The 24,461-nt window shown below is 40.6% G+C and overlaps 1 protein-coding gene and 1 long non-coding RNA gene across 2 annotated transcripts in view; one reads left to right on the top strand and one right to left on the bottom strand.

The window, feature by feature from the left end:
- Positions 1 to 23,131, bottom strand: part of TMPRSS12 (transmembrane serine protease 12) — a 46,091-nt gene extending 22,960 nt beyond the window's left edge. Inside the window, exons 1-3 of the mRNA XM_015151718.3 lie at positions 22,848 to 23,131; positions 21,987 to 22,182; positions 6,216 to 6,484 (exon numbers count right to left, since the gene is read on the bottom strand). Of these exons, the coding sequence (XP_015007204.1) occupies positions 6,216 to 6,484; positions 21,987 to 22,182; positions 22,848 to 23,034 (652 nt within the window). The 5' untranslated portion in view covers positions 23,035 to 23,131. The remainder of the gene's footprint in view (positions 1 to 6,215; positions 6,485 to 21,986; positions 22,183 to 22,847) is intronic.
- Positions 9,536 to 24,461, top strand: part of LOC144332891 (uncharacterized) — a 46,829-nt gene continuing 31,903 nt past the window's right edge. The window contains exon 1 of the long non-coding RNA XR_013401090.1: positions 9,536 to 9,611. This is a non-coding gene — a long non-coding RNA (uncharacterized LOC144332891). The remainder of the gene's footprint in view (positions 9,612 to 24,461) is intronic.

Here is a 24,461-nt window from a genome sequence, read left to right as displayed (position 1 = left end):
ATTACAGGCATCCACTACCACGCCTAGCTAATTTTTTGTATTTTTAGTAGAGATGGGGGTTTCACCATGTTGGCCAGGCTGGTCTCAAACTCCTGATCTCAGGTGATCCACCCGCCTCAGTTTCCCAAAGTACTGGGATTACAGGTGTGAGCCATCGTGCCCTATCCAATGAATTTTAAATATTAGCAATTACTTTTTTCATTTTTAAAGATTCTGATTCTCCTTTAAATGTATCTAGTCCTTCTAAATAGTCTATTGCTCATTTTTAATTTACCTTTTACTTCTTTAAACAATTTACATACTTTTTTAATTCTATACCTAAAAATCTTAAGTCCTTGGGAGGCATAATATGTTTGTTGTTTCTGTTGTCTTTCACTATTAAGGGTTTTTTTCCTTATGTGTTTGGTGATCTTTGAACTGATATTTGGTTGATTTTAATCTGTGGGATCTTAAGTGCTTCTAAACTTTAGCCCATTAAATTAATTTCAGTTATTATATTTAATTATATTAGGTATGTATGTTAAATATATTAATGATTTGTGATCTTTTTATTGTAATCCATTCAATTTCATTGAAACTTTATCTGGTTATATTCTGTGAGGCCTTAGATGAAGTTGGGTTTCTATATATAATTTGCATTTGATTTTGTCAGGATCAAATCTTGGGATGTTACTAAGCTAGAATCTGTTTTAAACTAAATTCTCAGCTTGAAGTTTTGTAGTCTACTCAGTGTTACTCTGGATAGCAAATCCATGTGAGTGGTATTTATAGTTATACATTTGGGGGAGAGGAAATTTCTAGGTTTTCCCCCTTCCATTAGGCAGTTTTCCTAGTAAACATGGGGATGGCGATAGGAGGTGAGGATGTGTTGGTTATATGTGGTTCATTTAAAAAGCTTTTTATTTTAAAATAATTATGGAGTTATTGGAAGTTGCAAAGATAGCACCGACAAGTCAAGTGTACTTTTTATGCAATTTCCTACAATGGTTACATCTCTTGTCACTGAAATACAATATCAAAATCTGGAGACTGATGGCCGGGCATGGTGGCTTATGCCTGTAATCCCAGCACTTTGGGAGGCTGAGGCAGGAGGATCATGAGTTCAGGAGATCGAGACCATCCTGGCTAACAAGGTGAAACCCCGTCTCTACTAAAAATACAAAAAAAAAAATAGCCACGTGTGGTGGCAGGCGCCTGTAGTCCCAGCAACTCGAGAGGCCGAGGCAGGAGAATGGCATGAACTCGGGAGGTGGAGCCTGCACTGAGCCAAGATCGTCCCACTGCATTCCAGACTGGGCAACAGAATGAGACTCCGTCTCAAAAATAAAGAAAAAAACTGGAGACTGACATTAATACAATGCGTGTGTAGATTCATGAAACCATCACAAAAAAACAGGGTATGGAGTTATTCCATCAGGACAAAAATCTCCTTCTTGCTACCTAACCTTCTTAACCCTAGCAACTATTAATCTATTCTCTGTCTGCGTAATTTTGTCATTTCATTGTTATATACTTGGAATCATAGTATATGACATTTTAAAATTGACTTCTTTTCACTCAACATAATGCCCTTGTCCATCTAACTTGTTGAATGTATCAATAGTTCATACCTTTTAACTGCTTAGTCATATTCTATGGTAAAGTTATACTAGTTTATTTAAGTATTCTCCTATTGAAGAACATTTTGGTTGTTTTTAGTTTTTGGCTTTTACAAATAAAGCTTTCATGAATATCTGTAAGTAGGTTTTTTGTGTGTACATTTGTATTTCTCTGGGATAAATGTCTAGGGGTACAATTCTTGGCTCATGTGGTAAGTGTATGTTCACATGAATGTTTTTAAGAAACTGTATGTCTGTTTTTTGGTGTATACACGTTTAGCATTGCTATGCTTTCTTGGTGGACTGACCCTTTTATTATTATGTAATGTGTCTCACATCCTTGTAATCTTCTTTGCTCTAAAGTCTACTTTATCTGATATTTATATAGCCATTCCTACTTTCTCTTTTTTCCATTCCAGCTTCTTTTTTTTGTCTGGATATTGGGTCTTACTCTGTTACCCAGGCTGGAGTGCAGCGGTGCCATCATAGCTCACCATAACCTCAAACTCCTGGGCTCGAGTGATCCTCCCACATAGCTGGGACTACAGACGTGCACTACCGTACCTGGCTAATTTTTTGTTTTTATTTTTGTAGAGATGAGTTCTCCCTATGTTGCTCAGGCTGGTCTTGAACTCCTGGCCTCAAGCAATCCTCCCACCTCAGCCCCTCAAAATGCTAGGATTACAGGTGTAATCCAGCTTTCTTTTGATTAATGTAGCCATGTGTATTTTCCCCCTCCTTTTTTTTAACCTACGTAGATCACATTTGAAGTATACTATATATATAAGAACAAGGTGGGCGCAGTGGCTCACACCTGTAGTCCAAGCACTTTGGGAGGCCAAAGTGGGCAAATCACTTGAGGCCAGGAGTTTTGAGACCAGCCTGGCCAACATGGCAAAATTCCATCTGTACTAAAAATACAAAAATTAACTGGGTGTGGTGGTGCACCCCTGTAATCCCAGCTACTCGAGAGGCTGAGGCACAAGAATTGTTTGAATCCAGGAGGCAGAGGATGCAGTGAGCTGAGATTGCATCACCACCCTCCAGCCTGGGTGACAGAGCAAGACTCTGTCTTAAAAAAAAAAAAAAAGAAAAAGAAAAAAAAGAAAAAAATTATATCCTGGGTCATGAGTGTGACTCATTTTTAAAGTATAGCCATGGGACAGACTTCAGCTTTATGGTGTCTTTCCCTACTTCCCAACTTGGACAAGTTTTATTCCTTAACCATCTCCTTCCAAGGCCCATGAAACCACTGAAATCAATATTACAAGTTAACATTTTGGCAAATACTCTCAAGATTCTGTGTTCCAGTTCCTTCTCTAAGTTTCTATTTCACACCGAGTCCTTAACCTATGTATTCTTCCTCTTTAATAGTCTTCAGTGGGGACCTTGGTATGTACCTGTAATCTACCATGTCCTGAAGAACTAATTTAATTCTCAAAACAACTCTATGATGGGTATCATTGCTCTCACTTTAAAGATCATGAAACGGTATGACATTGTGAAAGATGAAATGTTAGGCTCACGCCTGTAATCCCAGCACTTTGGGAGGCTGAGGTGGGCGGATCACAAGGTCAGGAGATCAAGACCATCCTGGCCAACATGGTGAAATCCTGTCTCTACTAAAATACAAAAAATTAGCCAGGTGTGGTGGCATGTGCCTATAGTCCCAGCTACTCGGGAGGCTGAGGCAGGGGAATCGCTTGAACCCAAGAGGCGAAGGTTGCAGTGAGCTGAGACTGCACCACTGTACTCCACCCTGGAGACAGAGCAAGACTCCCTCTCAAAGAGAAAAAAAAAAAAAAAAAAAAATATATATATATATATATAGATAGATAGATAGATAGATAGATATAGATATATAATATTAATAATATAGGGGAAATACATGAGATTTGCAACAGGCAGAACTGGGCTTGAATTCTGACTTTATCATTTAGTTCTTGTATTAGTTCAAGCAACTTATTTAACCTCTTTAAGCTTTATTTTACTCATTCATTTTATGGTATTTTCTACAGTGTTGCTGGGGGTATTAAATGAGATAATGCATTGCAATGCTTAGCATTTTAGTAAGTACCTGGCCCTAAACAAATGGTAGTTGCTTCTATTATTGTTGCTGTAATTGTTATTAAAGAGTCAATAACATGCCCATGGTCATTCAGCTAGCACATGGTGGCAGGCTGGGACTCAGAATTAAGTCTGTGATTCTAAAGCCCGTGTTCCTTTCCCTACACCATGTTGCTTTCCTTATCTTCTTAAAAAGTATTCACAGATGGAAAAAAAGAAAAATAATAATTCACAGGTCTTTCGTACATTTATCTACTTCCTACCTAAATAATCCACAATTATTTAAATGGCTAGGGCCTGTGGGGAATAGGAAGAAAACAGGAGTCTTAGTACTTAACCTCATATATTCCTAACTGGACTATGATTTCCTCAAGAGCAGTTTAATGTAGTTATTAAATATTCAGGCTTTACAATCAAAGAGACTTGGATTTGAGTCCCAGCTTCTTAATCTCTAAGATTCTCAATTACTGGTCTGTTAAATGGGGTAAAAATAACATTAACTCCCTTTTAGGAATATTGGGGGCATAGGATAAAGTAGTATATTTAAAACAGGACCCAGGACAGGCATGGTGCTCATGCCTATAAACTCAGCTACTCAGGAGACTGAAGCAGCTGGATTGCTTGAGGCCAGGAGTTTGAGACCAGCCTGGGCAACACAGCAAGACTGTCTCTTAAAAGCAAACAAACAAAAGCCGGGCACAATGGCTTATACCTGTAATCTCAGCACTTTTGGAGGCTGAGGCAGGAGGATTTCTTAAGGCCAGGAGTTCAAGACCAGTCTAGGAAACATGGCAAGACCCTGTCTCTACAAAAAAATGAAACAATTAGCTGGGCATGGTGGCACATGCCTGTAGTCCCAGCTACTTGGGAGGTTGAGGCAGGAGGATTACTTGAGACCAGGAGGTCAAGGTTACAGTGAGCCATGATCGTGCCACTGCATTCCAGCCTAGGTGACAGAGCAAGACCCTCTCTCTTAAAAAAAAAAAAAACATACATATATACATACATAATACATTTGAAAAAGCTGGGCGTGGTGGCACGTGCCTGGAGTCCCAGCTATTGGAGAGGCTGAAGCAGGAGAACTGCTTGACCCCAGGAGCTTGAGGCTGCAGTGAGCTATAATTACACCACTGCACTCTAGCCTGAGTGACAGAGGGAGACCACCATCTCTAAAAAAAAAAGTGTTTTAAATAGCAACAAGAACAAAAACAAGACCTGAAACATGGTAAATACTCCCAAATGGTAGCTCTTATTACCAAAGACAAAGAGGCTATGTCATCTATGTTTTTATTCCTCCCATTAGTTTAGTCAGTTAACATTTAGTGCCCCTATATACACTAAAAAAATATATTGCAATCAGCTTGCCTGATACCAAACAAGGCATTAAATTAAAAGGAAACTAAATATGATTCCTCATAGCCTGAAGCTTATTACTTAAGATAGAGAATCCTGCTGCAGAGCTGGCTTCATAATCTGTGAGTTCAAACCACAGAAACACTTGGAACTATCATTCTATCTTAACGTTCAAGTATCTTGGCATGTACAACCAGAGAAAGTCTCTATTTCTGCTTTGGAAGAGAATTTTCTCTCCCCTCTCACAAGGAAAAACAGATCCCTCAAAAAGTTGTTTTCAGTGTTTTATAAGAACCGATAATACTTTTCAATCTCATGGCATAAAGTGATAAAAAGATAATACACAGAAACAGTCAGACATCACTTAATGATGGAGAACATTCTGAGAAATACATCGTTAGGCAATTTTGTTGTTGTGTAACCATGATAGAGTGTACTTACATAAACCTAGATGGTATAGTCTGCTGCACACCTAGGGTATATGGCATAGTCTTTTACTCCTAGGCTACATGCCTGTTCAGCTGTACTCAATATTGTAGACAGCTGTGATACAGGAGTAAGCATTTGTATATCTAAACACAGAAAAGGTACAGTAGGCCAGGCTTGGTGGCTCATGCCTGTAATCCCAACACTTTGGGAGGCTGAGATGGGTGGATCACAGGAGGCCAGGAGTTCGAGACCAGCCTGGCCAACATGGTGAAACGCTGTCTTTACTAAAAATACAAAAATTAGCTGAATGCTGTGCGTGGTGGCTCACGCCTGTAATCCCAGCACTTTGGGAGGCCGGGGTAGGCGGATCACCTGAGGTTGGGAGTTCAAGACCAGCCTGACCAACATGGAGAAACCCTGTCTCTACTAAAAATACAAAAATTAGCAGGGCATGGTGGCACATGCCTGTAATCCCAGCTACTTGGGAGGCTGAGGCAGGAGAATCACTTGAACCTGGGGGGCGGAGGCTGCAGTGAGCCGAGATTGTGCCACTGCACTCCATCCTGGGCAACAGAACGAGACTCTGGGGGAAAAAAAAAAAAGGTACAGTAAAAATATGGAAAAATAATCTTATAGACCACCATCGTGTGTGTGGTCTGTCATTAACCTAAATGTCATTATGTGGCACATGACTGTATATAAAAGATTTGACCTTCCTCTGCACATCATCAGGAAAATGTGTATCAGTAAAATTCAGACCATAATTACCTTCTTCTTTTGTTCTTCCCCAGCCACTTATAAAACACTTTGTGTTTCCGTCCAGGATTTGGAAAACATCAAAAGGTAGGCAAATAGGCTGAATATAGTCATTATACCTCACTGCTTTTTTTAAGTGAAAAAGTGCAATATCATTTACATAAGATTCCAAAATGAAGTTTGGATGAACAATGATTGCTTTAATTTTTATCTTCTTGGTATAAGGATGGTGCCCATGTATATTATTAGTTCCAATCACAGCTCTCCACATTAAAGGATCGCTGAAAGAAAGTAAACATTCTTATTATAAACATCTTTATTTAACTAAGTACATATTCTTAACTTCCCACTAGTTTTTTTCTCATGTTAGATTAATAATAAAAAACTTTAATTCCAGTTTCATGTGACATAAAATATTAAATAACACAAATATCATGATCTAGGGAAGGAGAAAAAGACCAATGGGACAGAAATTCAGAAACAGATTCAAGTACATGAGAATTTAATATGTTATTAAGGCAGCATTTTTTACCAATGGACAAAAGAATGAATTATTCAATATGTGGTATTGGGGCAACTAGCTGTTTGAAAAGAGAAATAAAATTAGATACCTGAAATAACACTAAACACCAAAATAAACTCCAAATGGATTAAATATTTAAATGTACAAATCTTCTTAATAAAGAGTTCCCATCTTTCAGAGATACCCAAAGTGGTATGTCTGAGTTTTGCTTCAAAATAATTGGAGGGAGAATGGTGAGGGTATAGGTGAAACAAGATCAGGTATCAGTTGATAACGGGAAGCTGGGTGATGGGTACATGGGAGTTCGCTAAAATATTTCCTCTAGTTTTATAATTTTTTTGAAACTTACTGGAATGAAACATTTGGGTATTAACTTATTATGTGAATGAAAAAACTAAACCAGCGCCTGGCTCAGTGACTCACACCTGTAATCCCAGCACTTTGGGAAGCCGAGGTGGGTGGATCACGAGGTCAGGAGATTGAGACCATCCTGGCTAACATGGTGAAACCCCGTCTCTACTAAAAACACACACACACACACACACACACACAAATTAGCCGGGCGTAGTGGCAGGCACCTGTAGTCCCAGCTGTTTGGGAGGCTGAGGCAGGAGAATGGTGTGAACCCGGGAGGTGGAGCTTGCAGTGAGCCAAGATCGAGCCACTGCACTCTAGCCTGGGCGACAGAGTGAGACTCCGTCTCAAAAACAAACAAACAAACAAACAGAAAAAAATATAGATGAATATATAACATTGACACAAGAAAGGATTTGATAAAGCATGATATTAAAGGTAAAAACAAGAAGCAACTAATGGATCTTGGCCATCTTAAAAAAGCAAGCAAACAAGCAAGCAAAAAACCAAACCCAAAACAAGTGAAACAATTAAAACCACAAGAGGTTAACAGTAGTTAACATCTGGAATCGAATTCGGACGGAGGAACTTTCACTTTATACACTGTCGCTTACAGATAACTTTTCATCTTTCAAATTGGCAATGTTTATATGAGTGCGCACGTGTGTGTGTGCGTGTGTGTGTTCGATGATAACACTCAGTGCACACCAGTTAGAGGAACAAGGGTACTCTTACTCATGGCAGAAAGTGTAATAGATGGGCAATCTGGCAACATGTATCAGTAGCCTAAAAAAGCTGCATTACATTTGACTTGCAATTCTACTTCCTAGAATTTATCCCAAAGAAATAAAAGATGAACACAAAAATTTAGCTATAAAAATATTTACCACAGAAATTTTGGCACATCTACAAAGTGGAATACAGGAGCAAAATAGATACGTTGACATGGAAAAATGCTTACGTTATGTAATTTAATGAAAAAGGCTATTTCACAGTTTAGCTATATAAGCCTGTTCTATAAAATAATTTGCATATATGGCTAGAAAAATCTAGAAGACTATGTAACAAAAAACAGCTATTATTTCTAGGAAATGCAATAAATGATTCTTATTTTTTCTCATTTCTGTCTTCTCATTTTCTTACATTAAATACGTTATAGGCCGGGCTTGGTGGCTCACGCCTGTAATCCCAACACTTTGGGAGGCCGAGACAGGCAGATTGCTCGAGCCCAGAAGTTTGAGCCCACCCTGGGCAACATGACGAAACCCTGTCTCTATAAAAAATACAAAAATTAGCTGGATGTGATGGCACATGCCTGTAGTCCCACCTACTTGAGAGGCTAGGTGGCAGGATTGCTTCAGCCCAGGAGGTTAAGGCTGCAGTGAGCCATGACTATGCCACTGCTCTCAAGCCTGAGCAACAGAGTGAGACCCTGTCTCAAAAACAAAAAACAAAACAAAACAAAAAACCAAAAATGTCTTACTTGTTTTTTTAAAATATAAAACTGTACATACACTTATCATTTGACAAGGTAGTCTCACTCTTGGGTATTTACAGAAGTGAAATGAAAACCTACATTCACACAAATGTTTATAGTGGCTTTACTCATAATTGACCAAATTGGAAACAAATATCCTTCAAGAGTAGATGGATTAACAAACAGTGGTACGTTCATATGTATTTGGCCATTCTTGCTTTGTTATAAAGAAATACTTGAGGCTGGGTAATTTATAAAGAAAAGAGGTTTAATTGGCTCACAGTTCTGCAGGCTGCACAGGAACCATGGTGCTGGCATTGCTTGTGGTGAGGGCTTCAGGGAACTTACAATCATGAAGGAAGGGGAAAGGGGAACAGGAGCATCGCATGATGAGAAGGAGCAAGATAGCAAGTGGGGAGGTGCCAAACACTTTTATTTGTATGTTTTCCCTAACTTTTATTTTAGGTTTGGGGGTACATGTGCTGGTTTGTTACATAGGTAAACTGTGTGTGGCAGGGGTTTGGTGTGCAGATTATTTCACCACCCATGTGATGAGCATAGTACCCAATAGGCATTTTTTCAATCCCCTTCTCCACCCTCAAGTAGGCCCCAGTGTCTGTTATTCCCTTCTTCATGTTCATGTGTACTCAATGTTTGGCTCCCACTTATGAGAGATAACAACATGTAATATTTGGTTTTCTGTTCCCGTATTAATTTACTTAGGATAATGGCCTCTAGTTCCAGCCATGTTGCTACAAAGGAGATGATTTCATTCTTTTTCATGACTGCATAGTATTTCATGGTATATACGTGCCACATTATCCAGTCCATCATTGATGAGCATCTAGGTTGATTCCAGTCTTTGCTATTGTGAATAGTGCTGCAGTAAACATATGCATGCATGTGTCTTTATGGTAGAATTATTTATATTTCTTTAGGTGTATATCCAGCAATGGGATTGCTGGGTCAAACAATAGCTCTGTTTTAGGTTCTTTGAGAAATCTCCATACTGGTTTCCACAGGGACTGAACTAATTTCCATTCCCATCAGCAGTGTATAAGCATTTGCTTTCTCCATAGTCTTGCCAGCATCTGCTATTTTTTTACTTTTTAGTAATAGCCATTCTGATTGGTGTGAGATAGTGTCTCATTGTGGTTTTGATTTGCATTTCTCTGATGTTGAGCATTTTTTCATGTTTCTTGGCCATATGTATGTCTTTTGAGAAGTGTCTGTTCATGTCCTTTGCTCATTTTAAAATGGGGTTGTCTAGTGTTTGCTTGCTAATTTGTTTAAGTTCCTTATAGATCCTAGATATTAGACCTTTGTTGAATGCATAGTTTATAAATATTCTGTAGGTTGTCTGTTTACTCTGTTGATAGTTTCTTTTACTGTGCAGAAGCTCTTTGGTTTTATTAGATCCCACTTGTCAATTTTTTTGTTGCAGTTGCTTTTGGAGTCTTTGTCGTGATGTCCTTGCCAGCAGCTTTGTTTCTGGGTTCTCTAACCTGTTCTATTGGTCTATGTGTCTCTTTTTGTACCAGTACCATGCTGTTTTGGTTACTGTAGCCTTCTAGTACAGTTTGAAGTCAGGCAGTATGATGCCTCCAGCTTTGTTCTTTATGCTTAGGATTCCTTTGGCTATTTGGGCTCTCTTTTGTTCCATATGAATTTTAGAATAATTTTTAAAATTCTGTGTAAAACGTTGTTGGTGATTTGATTGGAATAGTGTTGAATCTGTAAATTGCTTTGGGCAGTATGGCCATTTAAACAATAATGATTCTTCCTATCCATGAGCATGGAATGTTTCTCCATTTTTTTTTTTTTTTTTTTTTGTCATCTATGACTTCTTTCAGCAGTGTTTAATAATTTGTTTTGTAGGCCGGGCGCAGTGGCTCAAGCCTGTAATCCCAGCACTTTGGGAGCCGAGATGGGCGGATCACGAGGTCAGGAGATCGAGACCTTCCTGGCTAACACAGTGAAACCCCGTCTCTACTAAAAATAATACAAAAAACTAGCTGGGTGAGGTGGCGGGCGCCTGTAGTCCCAGCTACTAGGGAGGCTGAGGCAGGAGAATGGCGTGAACCCGGGAGGCGGAGCTTGCAGTGAGCCCAGAACGCGCCACTGCACTCCAGCCTGGGCGACGGAGCGAGACTCCGTCTCAAAAAAAAAAAAAAAAGAATTAAAAAAAATAATTTGTTTTGTAGAGAGCTTTCACATGCCTGGTTAGATGTATCCTTAGATATTTTAATCTTTTTGTGGCTATTGAGAATGGGATTCATTCTTGATTTGACTCTCAGCTTGGATTTCATTGGTGTATAGAAATGCTGCTGATTTTTGTACATTGATTTTTTTAATCCTGAAATTTTGCTGAAGTTGTTTATCAGATCTGGGAGCCTTTGGGCAGAGACTATAGGGTTTTCTAGGTATGGAATCATATTGTCTACAAACAGAGATAGTTTGACTTCCTCTCTTCCCATTTGGATGCCTTTTATCTCTTTCTCTTGCCTGGTTGCTCTGGTTAGGACTTCCAGTACTATGTTGAATAAGAGTGGTGATAGTGGGCATCCTTGTCTTGTTCCAGTTCTCCAGGGCATTTCCAGCTTTTGCCCATTCAGTATGATATTGGCTATGGGTTTGTCATAGATGGCTCTTATTATCTTGAGGTATGTTCCTTCAATGCTTAGTTTTTTGAGGGTTTTTAACATGAAGGGATTTGAATTTTATCAAAAGCCTTATCTGTATCTATTGAGATGATCATGTGGTTTTTATTTTTAGTTTTAGTTCTGTTTTAGTTCTGCATATGTTGAACCAACTTTGCATCCCAGGAATAAAGCCTACTTGATCATGGTGGATTAGTTTTTGATGTGCTGCTAGATTCAGTTTGCTAGTATTTTGTTGAATATTTCTGCATCTATGTTTACGAGGAATATTGGCCTTAAGTTTTCTTTTTAGATTGTGTCTCTGGCAGGTTTCAGTTATCAAAATGATGCTGGCTTTGTAGAATGAATTAGGGAGGAGTCCTTCCTCCTCAATTTTTGAAATAGTTTTAGTAGGACTGGTACCACCACTTTTATACACCTGGTAGAATTTGGCTGTGAATCCTTCTGGTCCAGGACTTTTTCTGGTTGGTAGGTTTTTTAAATTACTGATTTAGTGTTGGAACTTGTTATTGGTCTGTTCAGGGTTTCAATGTCTTCCTGGTTCTATTTTTTGAAGTTGTATGTTTCCAAGAATTTATCCACTAGGTTTTCTAGTTCGTGTGCATTCAGATTTTCGTAATAGTCTTTGAAGGTATTTTATATTTCTGTGGGGTTGGTGGTACTGTCCCCTTTGTCATTTCTGATTTTGTTTATTTGGATCTTCTCTATTTATTTTTTCTTTCTTTCTTTCTTTTTTTGGTTAGTCTAGCTAGTGGTCTATCAATCTTATTTATTCTTTCAGAAAACTTTTGGTTTCGTTGATCTTTTGTATGTTTTTTTGTGTCACAATTTCATTCAATTCAGCTCTGACTTTAGTTACTTCTTTTCTTCTGCTAGCTTGGGGGTTGGTTTGTTCATTTTTCTCATTCCTCTAGGTATGATGTTAGGTTATTAGTTTGAGATCTTTCTAATTTTGGTGTGGGCATTTGGCACCATAAACTTTCCTCTTAACATTGCTTTAGCTGTTTGCCAGAGATTTGGGTATGTTGTAGCCTTGTTTTCGTTCGTTTCAAAGAATTTCTTTCTTTTTTTTTTTTTTGAGACGGAGTCTCGCGCTGTGTCACCCAGGCTGGAGTGCAGTGGTGCAATCTCGGCTCACTGCAAGCTCCGCCTCCCAGGTTCACGCCATTCTCCTGCCTCAGCCTCCGAGTAGCTGGGACTACAGGCGCCTGCCACCACGCCCGGCTAGTTTTTTGTATTTTTAGTAGAGACGGGGTTTCACCATGTTAGCCAGGATAGTCTCGATCTCCTGACCTCGTGATCCACCAGCCTCGGCCTCCCAAAGTGCTGGGATTACAGGCTTGAGCCACCGTGCCCGGCCGAATTTCTTTAATTCTACCTTAATTTCAGCATTTACCCAAAAATCATTCAAGAGAAGATTGTTTAATTTCCATGTAATTATATGGTTTTGAGAGATGGTGGTACTGATTTCTATTTTTATCATGTTGTGATCCAAGAGTGTGGATGGTATGATTTTGGGTTTTAAAAATTTGTTAAGAATTGTCTTATTCTAGAATTGTCTTATTCTAGAGTGTGTGGTCTATTTTAGAGTATGCGTTATGTGGAGATGAAAAAAATGTATATTCTGTTGTTTTTGGGTGGAGTCTCTGTTAGGTCCATTTTGTCAAGCGTCAAGTTTAGATCCCAAATATCTTTTTAAGTGTTCTGCCTCAGTGATCTGTCTAATACTGTCAGTGGAGTGTTAAAGTCTCCCACTATTATTGTATGGTTATCTAAGTCTCTTCATAGGTCTCCAAGAACTTGTTTTATGAATCTAGGTCCTCCAGTATTAGGATAGGTAAGTCTTCTTATTGAATTGAACCCTTTATCATTATGTATTGCTCTTCTTTGTCCTTTTTTGGTCATTTTGGTTTAAAGTCTATTTTGTCAGACTGGGCGTGGTGGCTCATGCCTGTAATTCCAGCACTTTGGGAGGCCAAGGCGCATGGTTCACGAGGTCAGGAGTTCAAGACCAGCCTGACCAAGATGGTGAAACCCTGCCTCTACTAAAAATACAAAAATTAGCCAGGTGTGGTGGCAGGCGCTTGTAATCCCAGCTACTTGGGAGGCTGAGGCAGGAGAATCGCTTGAACCTGGGTGGCAGAGGTTGCAGCGAGCCGAGATCGTGCCACTTCACTCCAGCCTGGGTGACGGAGTGACACTCCATCTCAAAAAAATAAATAAATAAAGTCTGTTTTGTCTAAAATAAGAATAGCAACCCCTGCTCTTGTTTGTTTTCCATTTACTTGATAGATTTTGCTCCATCCCTCTACTTTGAGCATGTGGATGTCACTGCATGTGAGATGTCTCTCTCTTAAAGACAATGTACAGTTGGGTTCTGTTTTTTTTAATCCAACTTGCCAGTCTGTGCATTTTAAATGGGGTGTTTAGCCTTTTTACATTAAAAGTTAATATTGGTATTTGCAGATTTGATACTGTCGTCGTGTTGTTAGCTTGTTTATGTAGACTTGATTGTGTAGTTGCTTTATAGTGTCAATGGTCAATGTACTTAAGTGTGTTTTTGTGGTGACTGGTAATGGTCTTTCATTTCCATGTTTAGTACTCCCTAAGGATCTCCTATAAGGCAGGTCTGGTGGTAATTAATTCCCTTAGCATTTGCTTGTCTGAAAAGGATCTTATTTCTCCTTCACTTACAAAGCTTAGTTTGGCTGGATATGAAATTCTCTGTTGGAATTTATTTTCTTTAAGGATGCTAAATATAGACCCCCAATCTTTTCTGGCGTGTAGAGTTTCTGCTGAAAGGTCTGCTGTTAGCCTGATGGGGATTCCCGTTGTAAGTGACCTGCCCTTTCTCTCTAGTCGTCTTGATGTTTTTTCTTTTACATTAACCTTGGAGAATCTGATGACTATATGTCTTGAGGATGGTATTCTTGTATAATATCTCACAGGGCTTCTCTAAATTTCCTGAATTTGAATGTCAATCTCTCCAGCAAGGCTGGAGAAATTTTTATGGACAATGTCCTCAAATAGGTTTTCCAAGTTGCTTGCTCTCTGTCCTTCTTTCAGGGATGTCAATGAGTTGTAGGTTTGGTCTCTTTACATAATCCCATATTTCTTGGAAGTTTTGTTCATTCTTTTTTCTTTTTTTTTTTTTTTTTTTTTTTTTTTTTTTTTTTTTTTTTGAGACGGAGTCTCACGCTGTTGCCCAGGCTGGAGTGCAGTGGCGCGATCTCGGCTCACTGCAAGCTCCGCCTCCCGGGTTCCCGCCATTCTCCTGCCTCAGCCTCCTGAGTAGCTGGGACTACAGGCGCCCGCCACCGCGCCCGGCTAATTTTTTTGTATTTTTAGTAGAGACGGGGTTTCGCTGTGGTCTCGATCTCCTGACCTTGTGATCCGCCCGCCTCGGCCTCCCAAAGTGCTGGGATTACAGGCTTGAGCCACCGCGCCCGGCCCATTCTTTTTTCTTTATTTCTGTCTGAGTTGACTTGAAGAACTAGTCTTTCATCTCTGAGATTGTTCTCAGCTTGGCCTATTCTGCTGTTAATACTTCCAATTATTAAATTCTTGTGAGGTTTTTTTTTTTTTTTTTTTTTTTTTTTTAGCTCTATAGATCAGTTTGGTTCTTTCTTAAAATGGCTGTTTCATCTTTCAGCTCTTGTATTATTTTACTGGATTTCTTAAGATTCCTTGGATTGGGTTTCAGATTTCTCCGGAATCTCGTTTCTCTTCATTGCCATCCAGATTCTGAATTCTATGCCTCTCATTCCAGCCATTTCAGTCTGGTTAAGAACCATTGCTTGGGAGCTATTGTGGTCATTTGGAGGTAGGAAGAAACTCTGGCTTTTTGGGTTGCCAGGGTTCTTGCGCTGGTTCTTTCTCATCTGTGTGGACTGTTATTCCTTTAATCTTTGAAGTTGCTGTCCTTTGGATGGAGCTTTTTGCTTTTATATTCTTTGGTGCCCTTGAGGGTTTGACTGTGTTATAAGTTGGGTTTAGTCAACTGGCATCATTTCTAAGTGATTTTAGGTGCACAAGACTACGCTTAGCATTCCTGGACTGTGAGCTCTAATCGTGGGGGACTTGGACAGGCTCATGGCTTTGTACTCTGGCCTCTCATAGTCGGGCACATGCTGCATGGGAAGACCCGAGGTGTTCCTGGTCCACTGGCAACAAGGCTGCAATAAGGGATGCTGGCAAAAGCACTTTGTCTGGGCAGTGGCAGCAGGGTTCATGCTTGTGTGCATGTGCCAGCAGTAGCAGGGCAGTAGTGCAGCTGGGTCCACATGCGTGTGCACTGGTGGTGGCAGTGCAGTGGGGTCTGAACATGTGCCAGCAGTGGTGGGGCAGAGGCATGGCAGGGTGCACTGGTGGCAGTAGTGCTACACACTTTTTTTAGACAGGGTTTTGCTCTGTCACCCAGGCTGAAGTACAGTGGTGTGAACATGGCTCTGTACTGCAGTGTCAACCCCCTAGGCTCAAGCAATCCTCTCACTTCAGCATCCTTAGTAGCTGGGACCACAGGCATAAGCCACCACACCTGGCTAATTTTTAAAGTTTTTTGTAGAGGCAGGGTCTCACTGTTTTGCCCAGGTGGTTTTTTGTTTGTTTGTTTGTTTGTCTGAGACAGAGTCTCGCTCTGTCACCCAGGCTGGAGTGCAGTGGCACGATCTTGGCTCACTACAAGCCTCCCAAAGTGCTGGGATTACAGGCGTGAGCCACCGCACCTGGCTGACCAGGCTGGTCTTGAACTCCTGGCCTTAAGTGATCCTTCCGCTTCAGCCTCCCAAAGTGCTGGGATTACAGGTGTGAGCCAATGCACCTAGCTGGTGCTACCCACTATGAAACAAACAGATCTCATGTGAACTCACTTATCACCAAGGGAATGGTTGTAAGCCATTCATGGGGGATCTGCCCCCACAATCCAGTCACTTCCTACCAGGCCCCACCTCCAATACTGGGGATTACATTCCAACATGAGATTTGGAGTGGACACTCAAACTATATCATCATACAATGCAATACTACTCAGCAATAAAAACAAATAGTAATGATACACACAGTAACATGGATGAATCTCAAATGCATTATGCTAAGTGAAACCAAACTCATAAGGCTCCATACCATATGATTCCATTTATATGACACTCTGGAAAAAGCAAAACTATAAAGACAGAAAACAGATCAGTGGTTGCCTGGCAATGTAGGAGGGAGGGGGTTTACGTCAAAGGGGTATGGGGGGGGAGTTTTTGGAGGTGAAGAAACTTGTTCTGTGCCTTCTATTGGTAATCACATGACTATGCATTTGTCCAATTCACAGAACTGTACACTAAAAATAATGAATTTTACTACATGTTGTTATATCTTAATAAAATCATTTTTGTCATTTTTTTTTTTTTTAAAGGAATGATCTGACACACAAAACAGCATGGATGAATCTCAAATGCATTCTGCTAGGTAAGTAAGTCAAGCTCAAATGCCTATATATTGCATGACTCTGTTTATATCACATCCTGGAAATGGAAAAACTGTAAGGGATAGACGACAGATCAATGGCTGCCAAGGGTTGGATGCAGGGGCAGGGGTTGGCTACAAAGGGTCATGACAGGATTTAAGGTTATGGAACTGTTCTAAATCTTGATTGTAGTAATTACATGACTATCTACACTGTCAAAAGTTGTAGAACAGAACTTTTTTAAAAGGTAAATTATACTGCATGTAAATGAGGCCTTAACTTTAAAAAGAAAATAAGGCCATGAGTGAGAAAACTGAGAAAAGAAAAATAGATCCAAAAGGTTATTTCTACTAATGTGAGTTAGGACTGGCTGTACGAAAAAGCCTCTAAGTTTTAATACATATCAGTGCTGCTGGACCACAACATATTCTTTCTCAGTTCCAGTTACATAGAGATAATTCAAACAATATCCTCTTTCCCTTTTCTAGAAATATCCATTGGTGGCTGGATGCAGTGTCTCATGCCTGTAATCTCAGCCCTTTGGAAGGCTGAGGTAGGAAAATAGCTTGAGCTTAGGAGTTAGAGACAAGCCTGGGCAATATGGCAAAACCCCATCTCTACAAAATACAAAAATTAGGCATGATAGCACCCGCCTGTAGTCCCAGCTACTTGAGAGGCTGAGGTGGGAGAACTAATTTATCCTGGGAGATTGATGCTGCAGTGAGCCAAGATTGTGCTATTGCACTCCAGCCTAGGTGACAGAGCAAGACCCTGTCTCAAACAAACAAGAAGAAATACCCGCTGGTGCTTATATACCCATATCTATATCCTGTGCAAGGATGAGTGCCCTGCGCACTCTGTTGTCAAGGTGCTCTCATTTAATATATGACCCAGGTCCCCTGACCACAGCTCTCTGGGAAAGAGATAGGCCACTAATAAAGGTTTATTCATAAATTGAGCAACGGTGGTATCACCTAGATTGAAAAGCTGGGCTGGGATAATCAGATAATTCATCATGAAAATTGATGAGAAGGCCCGTTAGCAATAGGGGCTGAAGCTGAAAGATTATGAGATAGAATGAAGGACCATAACGTATCATGTATAAGTTCGTGTTATAAGGAAGCCATTCAGTGAAAGGGAAAAAAGGGCAAACAAAAAACAAAACAACGACGACAAAAACAATGCCTTCAGAGACACCTAGCTATAAACAGCTCCACCGCCAATATCATTCCTCATATGATGAATCTGGCTGCATATCAGAATCCAGTGCTTTGAAAAGGAGCCGAGACCATGACTGGTTCTTAGAGACTAAACTGATTTCTGGGTGGGAAGTGGGGAAGGCAAATCCAACACAGTGGCCAATAGGAAGTTGACGAGGGAGCTTGAAGATATCTACCAATGTGGAATGAAGTATTTTATAATAACAAGCATCCAATATGATAAAGCTCACTCATTGACTTAGCAAGGCTTTTTTTTTTTTTCTTTTTTCCTGACAACCTTTTATTTGATCAAGGGGCCTTCAAAATAGAAATCAACTTTCCAATAGAGTTTCCAAACCTGCAAAAAATACTTAAAAAGTTATCACCATAAACTTGATGAAAAAGGACAAGCCTGTCTTCCAGTAACTAGTGCGAAAAACTGGACACTAATAACTAAACTTGGCCAAGTAGTCCAGTACCTCATATTACTGGTGAAAGAACTCAGACCTAAGCATCCCCTTCATGCTGATCTAGTTGAAGAATATTCTTTTTTTTTTTTTTTTGAGATGAAGTCTCACTCTGTCACCCAGGCTGGAGTTCAGTGGCACGATCCCATCTCACTGCAACCTCCGCCTCCCGGGTTCAAGTGATCATCCTGCCTCAGCCTCCCAAGTAGCTGGGATCACAGGCGCCCACCACCACGCCTGGCTAATATCTTGTATTTGTAGTAGAGGCGGGGTTTCACCATGTTGGCCAGGCTGGTCTCCAACTCCTGACCTTGTGATCCACCTGCCTCCGCCTCCCAAAGTGCTGGGATTACAGGTGTGAGCCACCACACCCAGCAGGTTCTGTCATCTTAATAATAGTGTTCTCCAATCCATGAGCACAGGATGTATTTTCATTTATTTATTTATGTCTTCTTGTTGCCCTCCAGCCTAGGCAACAAGAGCAAAACCCCCTCTCAAAAAAAAAAAAAAAAAAGGGATGACAGAACCACCCAAAGCAATCTTTTCCCCAATATGGGAAAATGTGGATTTCCCCATATTGCTTTGTAGACTGTAAACTTTCTAAAGAGTTTTTAGAGTTTTTAGACTGAATGCAATGCCTATCAAAATCCCAATGACTTTTTTTTCAGAAATAGAAAAACCCATCCTAAAATTCATATGGAATATTAAGAGACTCCAAATAGCTAAAATAATCTTGAAAAAGAAGAATATAGTTGGAGGACTCACACTTCCTGATTTCAAAACTTAGTGCAGGCCGGATGCAGTTGCTCACACCTGCAATCCCACCACTTTGGGAGGCCAAACTGGGCAGATCACTTGAGCCCAGGAGTTTCAGACTAGCCTGGGCAACATAGTGAAACCCCGTCTCTACAAAAAAATACAAAAATTAGTCAGACATGGTGGTGCACACCTGTTGTCCCAGTTATTCAGGAGGTTAAGGTGGGAGGATCACCTGAGCCTGGGAGATAGAGTTCGCAGTGAGCTGAGATCATGCCACTGCATGCCAGCCTGGGTGACAAAGCAAGACTCTGTCTAAAAAACAAAACAAACAAAAACACCACCAACAAAAAATACTTACTACAGAGCCATACTAATCCGAACTGTGTGTGATACTAGCATAAGGACAGATCAGTGGAGAAGAATTGAGAGCCCAGAAACACACCCTCTCATATATGATCAATTGATTTTCAATGAAGGTGCCAATACCATCCAATGGGGAAAGGACAAACTTTTCAACAGATGGTGCTGGGAAAACTTGATAGCCACATGTAAAACAATGAAATTGTACCCTTACCTGATACCTTATGCAAAAAGTGACTCAAAATGGATCAAAGACCTAAATATAAGAGCTAAAGCTATAAAACTCTTAGAAGAAAACATAGGGGAAAAGCTTCGTGATACTGGATTTGATATAATGATTTCTTACATATTACACCAGAAACACAGGCAACAAAAGAGAAAAAATAGATAAATCTGACTTCATCAAAATGAAAAGCTTTTGTGTATCAAAGGACACTATCAAGAGAGTGAAAAGATGACCCACAGAATGGGAGAAAATATTTGCAAGGAATGTGTCTGACAACAGATTAATATCCAGAATACATAAAGAACTCCTACAACTCAACAACAAAAAAAGCCCAGTTCAAAAATGGACAAAGGACTTGAATAGACATTTCTCCAAAGAAGATATACAAATGGCCAATAAGCACATAGAAAGATGCTTAACATCACTAGTAATTTGGGAAATGGAAATAAAAGCCACAATGAGCTACCATTTCATATTAATTAGGATAGTTATCATAGTAGTAGTGTAAATATAAGTATGATAAGTCATAAGCTAGGAATATGGAGCCTGATATTCTGGATCTACTTTTAATCAGTAGGGAGGGCTGAGGGACAGAAGCAGCAAATTCAAGATACTGCACAGAGAGCCTTCATAGGCCTTGGGGACTACTTGGAGAGGTGAAGTGGGAGAAATTAGATAACTCTCTGGGTAATGGAGCTGTTGATGATGCTATTGACTGAGAAAATAGAGAAGAAATAGTATCAGAGGAAAGTAAATTCTATTTTGGACTTATTTAGAATGTGACTCCAATATATATGCATGGTAGGGAGCTGGAAATATGACTCATCAGGAGAGACCTAGGAGTTGACAGCATATGGTGTGATTGCTGAAACAGGTAGATTAGATATCTCTAGGAAAGAGTACAGAATGATAGAGGCCAGAGGGCAAACTCTAGAAAACACTGCAATGTAAAGGATGACAAAGACTCATCAAAGAAGCAGGAGAAAAAAGTAGAGTGGTGTCTTATAAATCAAGAAAAGAGATAATTTCAAGAAGAGGATGTGGTCAACATTGCCAAAGGCTGTAGAGGTCAAAAAGGATGGGAACTGAGATGAAGTCATTGGATTTGGCATGGAGGTGGATCTTTAATAGCATTTGGCCACAAAAATCAGACTGCAAATGGATTTTATGGGTCAATGGAGGTGAAGCAAAAGAGAGTCTCTTTTTCAAAGAGTCTAATAGTAAAGGCCAAATCTGGTATGTCTCTTATTTTCATACAGTCCATAAAGCATGTTTTTTACATTAAAAAACATTTTAAATATAGGGACAGGGTCTCACTATATTGCCCAGGCTGGTCTCAAACTTGTGGCCTTAAGTGATCCTCCCGTCTTGGCTTCCCAAAGCATTGGGATAACAGATGTGAGCCACCGTGCCCTACTCTACATTTTTAAATGGCTGAATCAACCAAAATATTTCATGACAGATTAAACTTATATGAAATTCAGATTTCAGTGTTCATAAAGTTTTACTGGATTATAGCCACGCTCATTCAATTACTTATTGTCAGTGCTGGTTTTCATGTAATTGTGAGAGAGACCATATGACCTTCAAAGCATAAAATATTGACTACCTTTATGGAAAGTTTACCAGCCTCTAATTTAAAGGATCCATGATCGGGCATGGTGGCTTACACCTGTAATCCCAGAACTTTGGGAGGCTGAGGTGGGCAGATCACGTGAGGTTAAGAGTTCAAGACCAGGCTGGCCAACATGGTGAAACCCCCATCTCTACTAAAAATACAAAAATTACCCAGACATGGTGGCAGGCACCTGTAATTGCAGCTACTCGGGAGGCTGAGGCAGAAGAATCGCATGAACCCAGGAGGCAGAGGTTGCAGTGAGCCAAGATTGCACCACTGCACTCCAGCCTGGGTGACAGAGCGACACTCCATCTCAAAATAAATAAATAAATAAATAAATAAATAATAAAGGATTCCTGGGTGCAGGGCTAGGGGAGGGATAGCATTAAGAGAAATATCTATCTAATGTAGGTAGATGATGGGTTGATGCGTGCAGCAAACCACCATGGCACATGTATACTTCTATGTAACAAATCTGCACGTTCTGCACATGTACCCCAGAACTTGAAGTATAATAATAATAAAAATAATAATAAAGGATTCCTTTCAACAAACACACTGTACTATGCATAAGGCATTATGGCTATTTGCAAACATAGCTTAACTGAAAATGGGTGAAGTTAAATGGTCCTCTATCACTTCAAAATATCCCGTAAGAAAATAAAATAGTTGTGTTCTGAATACATACCTAGCGTCTTTAGTGCAGTGGGCAGCTGTGAGGACCCACCTCTCTCTCACTAGGGTTCCCCCACATATATGAGCAAGAGTATGATCATATTTAATCTGCAGGCTCACCACCCATGGCCATGCACCAGCTTGAGCTTCTGTGCCCCCTATAATCCGAGACCCTTGCAACACATCCTTAAGCGGTGCTGTTCCACAATCTAGAAATAAAAATGGTATATTATTTGGACTGAGCATCTATTATGTGTTACTTCCTAAGCTGAACGTATTAATGAAATCCTTTAAATTCCTATGTTAAACATAAAGCAAGCTAACATACCTGAGACATACCCATATTTTGAAAGAAACTTGGACAGTTAAGACAAATATGCCATAATCGATTACTTACAAATAGACATGAAGTCAACACAATTCATTAATTTTAAAACTCCATTCCCCAAAAATATAAAAATAACATTTTTGGGCCACGTATCACCTTCTTCCCTGTGTGAAACAGCAGTTAAAGAGCCTGGACACGGTGAGTCGAGAGCTGCAAATTCTCATGCTCACCATTTCACTTGTTGGGCTAATTTTTCTCACCTAATAGCACTCCCTTTCAACTCTTTATCCCCTGACTTATTCATATATAAAATGAGGATGATAAAACCCAGAATGTTTTGAGGAGAAAATACAGATTCACAATACAAAGTGTCATTTTACTATTACAACTACTGTTATTATAACCTGTTGAGAAACTGCTTGGGTATGTAAAATTTTGGTTAAAGGCCATTGGAACACCAGAAAAGGAGAAACCCGAATTCAAAGACTATACCGGTGGGGAAAAGGTAAGAGAGGCCCCCCAGAGACAAGCGCGAACAGGTACTGCCCTTTGCATGCGCCCCTCCCTGTCTCCGCCGCCCGAGCCTCTTGCGGGCGGCCTCCGTCTGCTGGGAACCAGCGGCCCGTTCCAGCGAGGGGCCAAGGCTGTGCCTTCCGGGGGGCGAGTTGTGGTCTGAGTGTAAGTGAGAGCTCCCCACAAACAACAGCGCCACGCTCAGGAGCCGCAGCCGCATTTTGGAGGTTGGTGAGCAAGATGGCGGCAGGTTCTTCCCACCCGCCCCGGGCACGCGGGGCGCGCGACCTGGCCGGGAGGCGCGAGTGCGGCCGGGGGGTGTCGGAAGACGAGGAGTAGGTCCGTTTAGAAAGAACCCCTCACTCTCAAGGTCTGATCGGCTTCCTCATCCACCGCTATCCCCCAGGTGATGTCTGATCACCCTGGCCTGTCCAGCAAGAATCCTGTTAGGTCGGTTAACCGGAATCCCATTACTCCTGATGCTCCCTCTTAGTAATTTTCCATCCACTGACCCCTCTATCCTGCTCATTGGCTGTAAATTCTCTCTTGCCCCTGCTCTGTTTGGATTTTAGCCCAGTCCCTCTACCCACTACAAAATCCCATTGCCATGGTCCCTATCCCTATCTGGATGGTCCTGATAAAGTCTGTCTGCCTGTGCTTTAATGAGTATCACTGAATAATTTTTCTTTAACATAACCCGAAGTTTTTAAGAATGATGTCTAATGTTCAGTTGTAAATTGTTCTCTTTCTTATCTTGACCTATACTGAACTTTGCCTTTGTTAACCCAACACCTTCAGTAATAAGAAGACCGTGTGGGAAGTTGGTGAGGTGGTGGAGAGTTAGAGGTCAATAAAAGGACAATTGCCTTGCTCATACCATCCTTCCGAGGCTGGTGCCGTTGGCAGCATTAGATAAAAGGAGCATATTAGTTTGGGGCTCACACATGGTAACATGTGGGGAAGGGAGCAGAGGCTCAGAGCTGTGCCGAAATCAGGGGGTGGAGGAGGTGATATTGGAGAAACAAATTGCAGCATGAGCTGATCTCTGTGGGCTGACAAGAAACAAAGTCCTTGTTCCCCAGGTATTTTAGTAGAAGGTGTTATTAGAAAGGGGGAGAAACACAGTTGGGGTGTGTGTATTTGTGTGTGTGAGATGTGGTCAGATTGTGTATGCCTTTGTAAACAGGGCAAGATGACTTTTTTTTCTTTTTTTAAACCCATAGCCAACATGATAGGGATGATGGGTCTTGCTATGACAGATAATAGAGGTTCAACAGACTTATAAAGCAAGTATATGCAGCCAAGTCATAAAATAGCAGTGACACAGGCAGTGGGCTGGGCACAGTGGCACATGCCTGTAGTCCCATTTACTCAGGAGGCTGAGGCAGGAGGATTGCTTGAGCCCAAGAGTTCTGGGCTGTAGTATGCTATGTCAACTGGTTAATGCACTAAGTTTGGCATCAATATGGTGAACTTCCGGTAGTGGGGAACTACCAGGTTGCCTAAGGAGGGGTGACTGGCCCAGACTGGAAATAGAGTTGATCAAAATTCCTGTGTTGATTGGTAGTGAGATCGTGCCTGTGAATAGCCACAGCACTCCAGCCTGGGCAACATAGCAAGACCCCATCTCTCTAAATAAAATGAAAA

The sequence above is a fragment of the Macaca mulatta genome, chromosome 11 (assembly GCF_049350105.2).
Source record: "Macaca mulatta isolate MMU2019108-1 chromosome 11, T2T-MMU8v2.0, whole genome shotgun sequence".
NCBI classification, from domain to species: domain Eukaryota; kingdom Metazoa; phylum Chordata; class Mammalia; order Primates; family Cercopithecidae; genus Macaca; species Macaca mulatta.
This window is presented reverse-complemented; position numbering and strand designations above follow the sequence as displayed.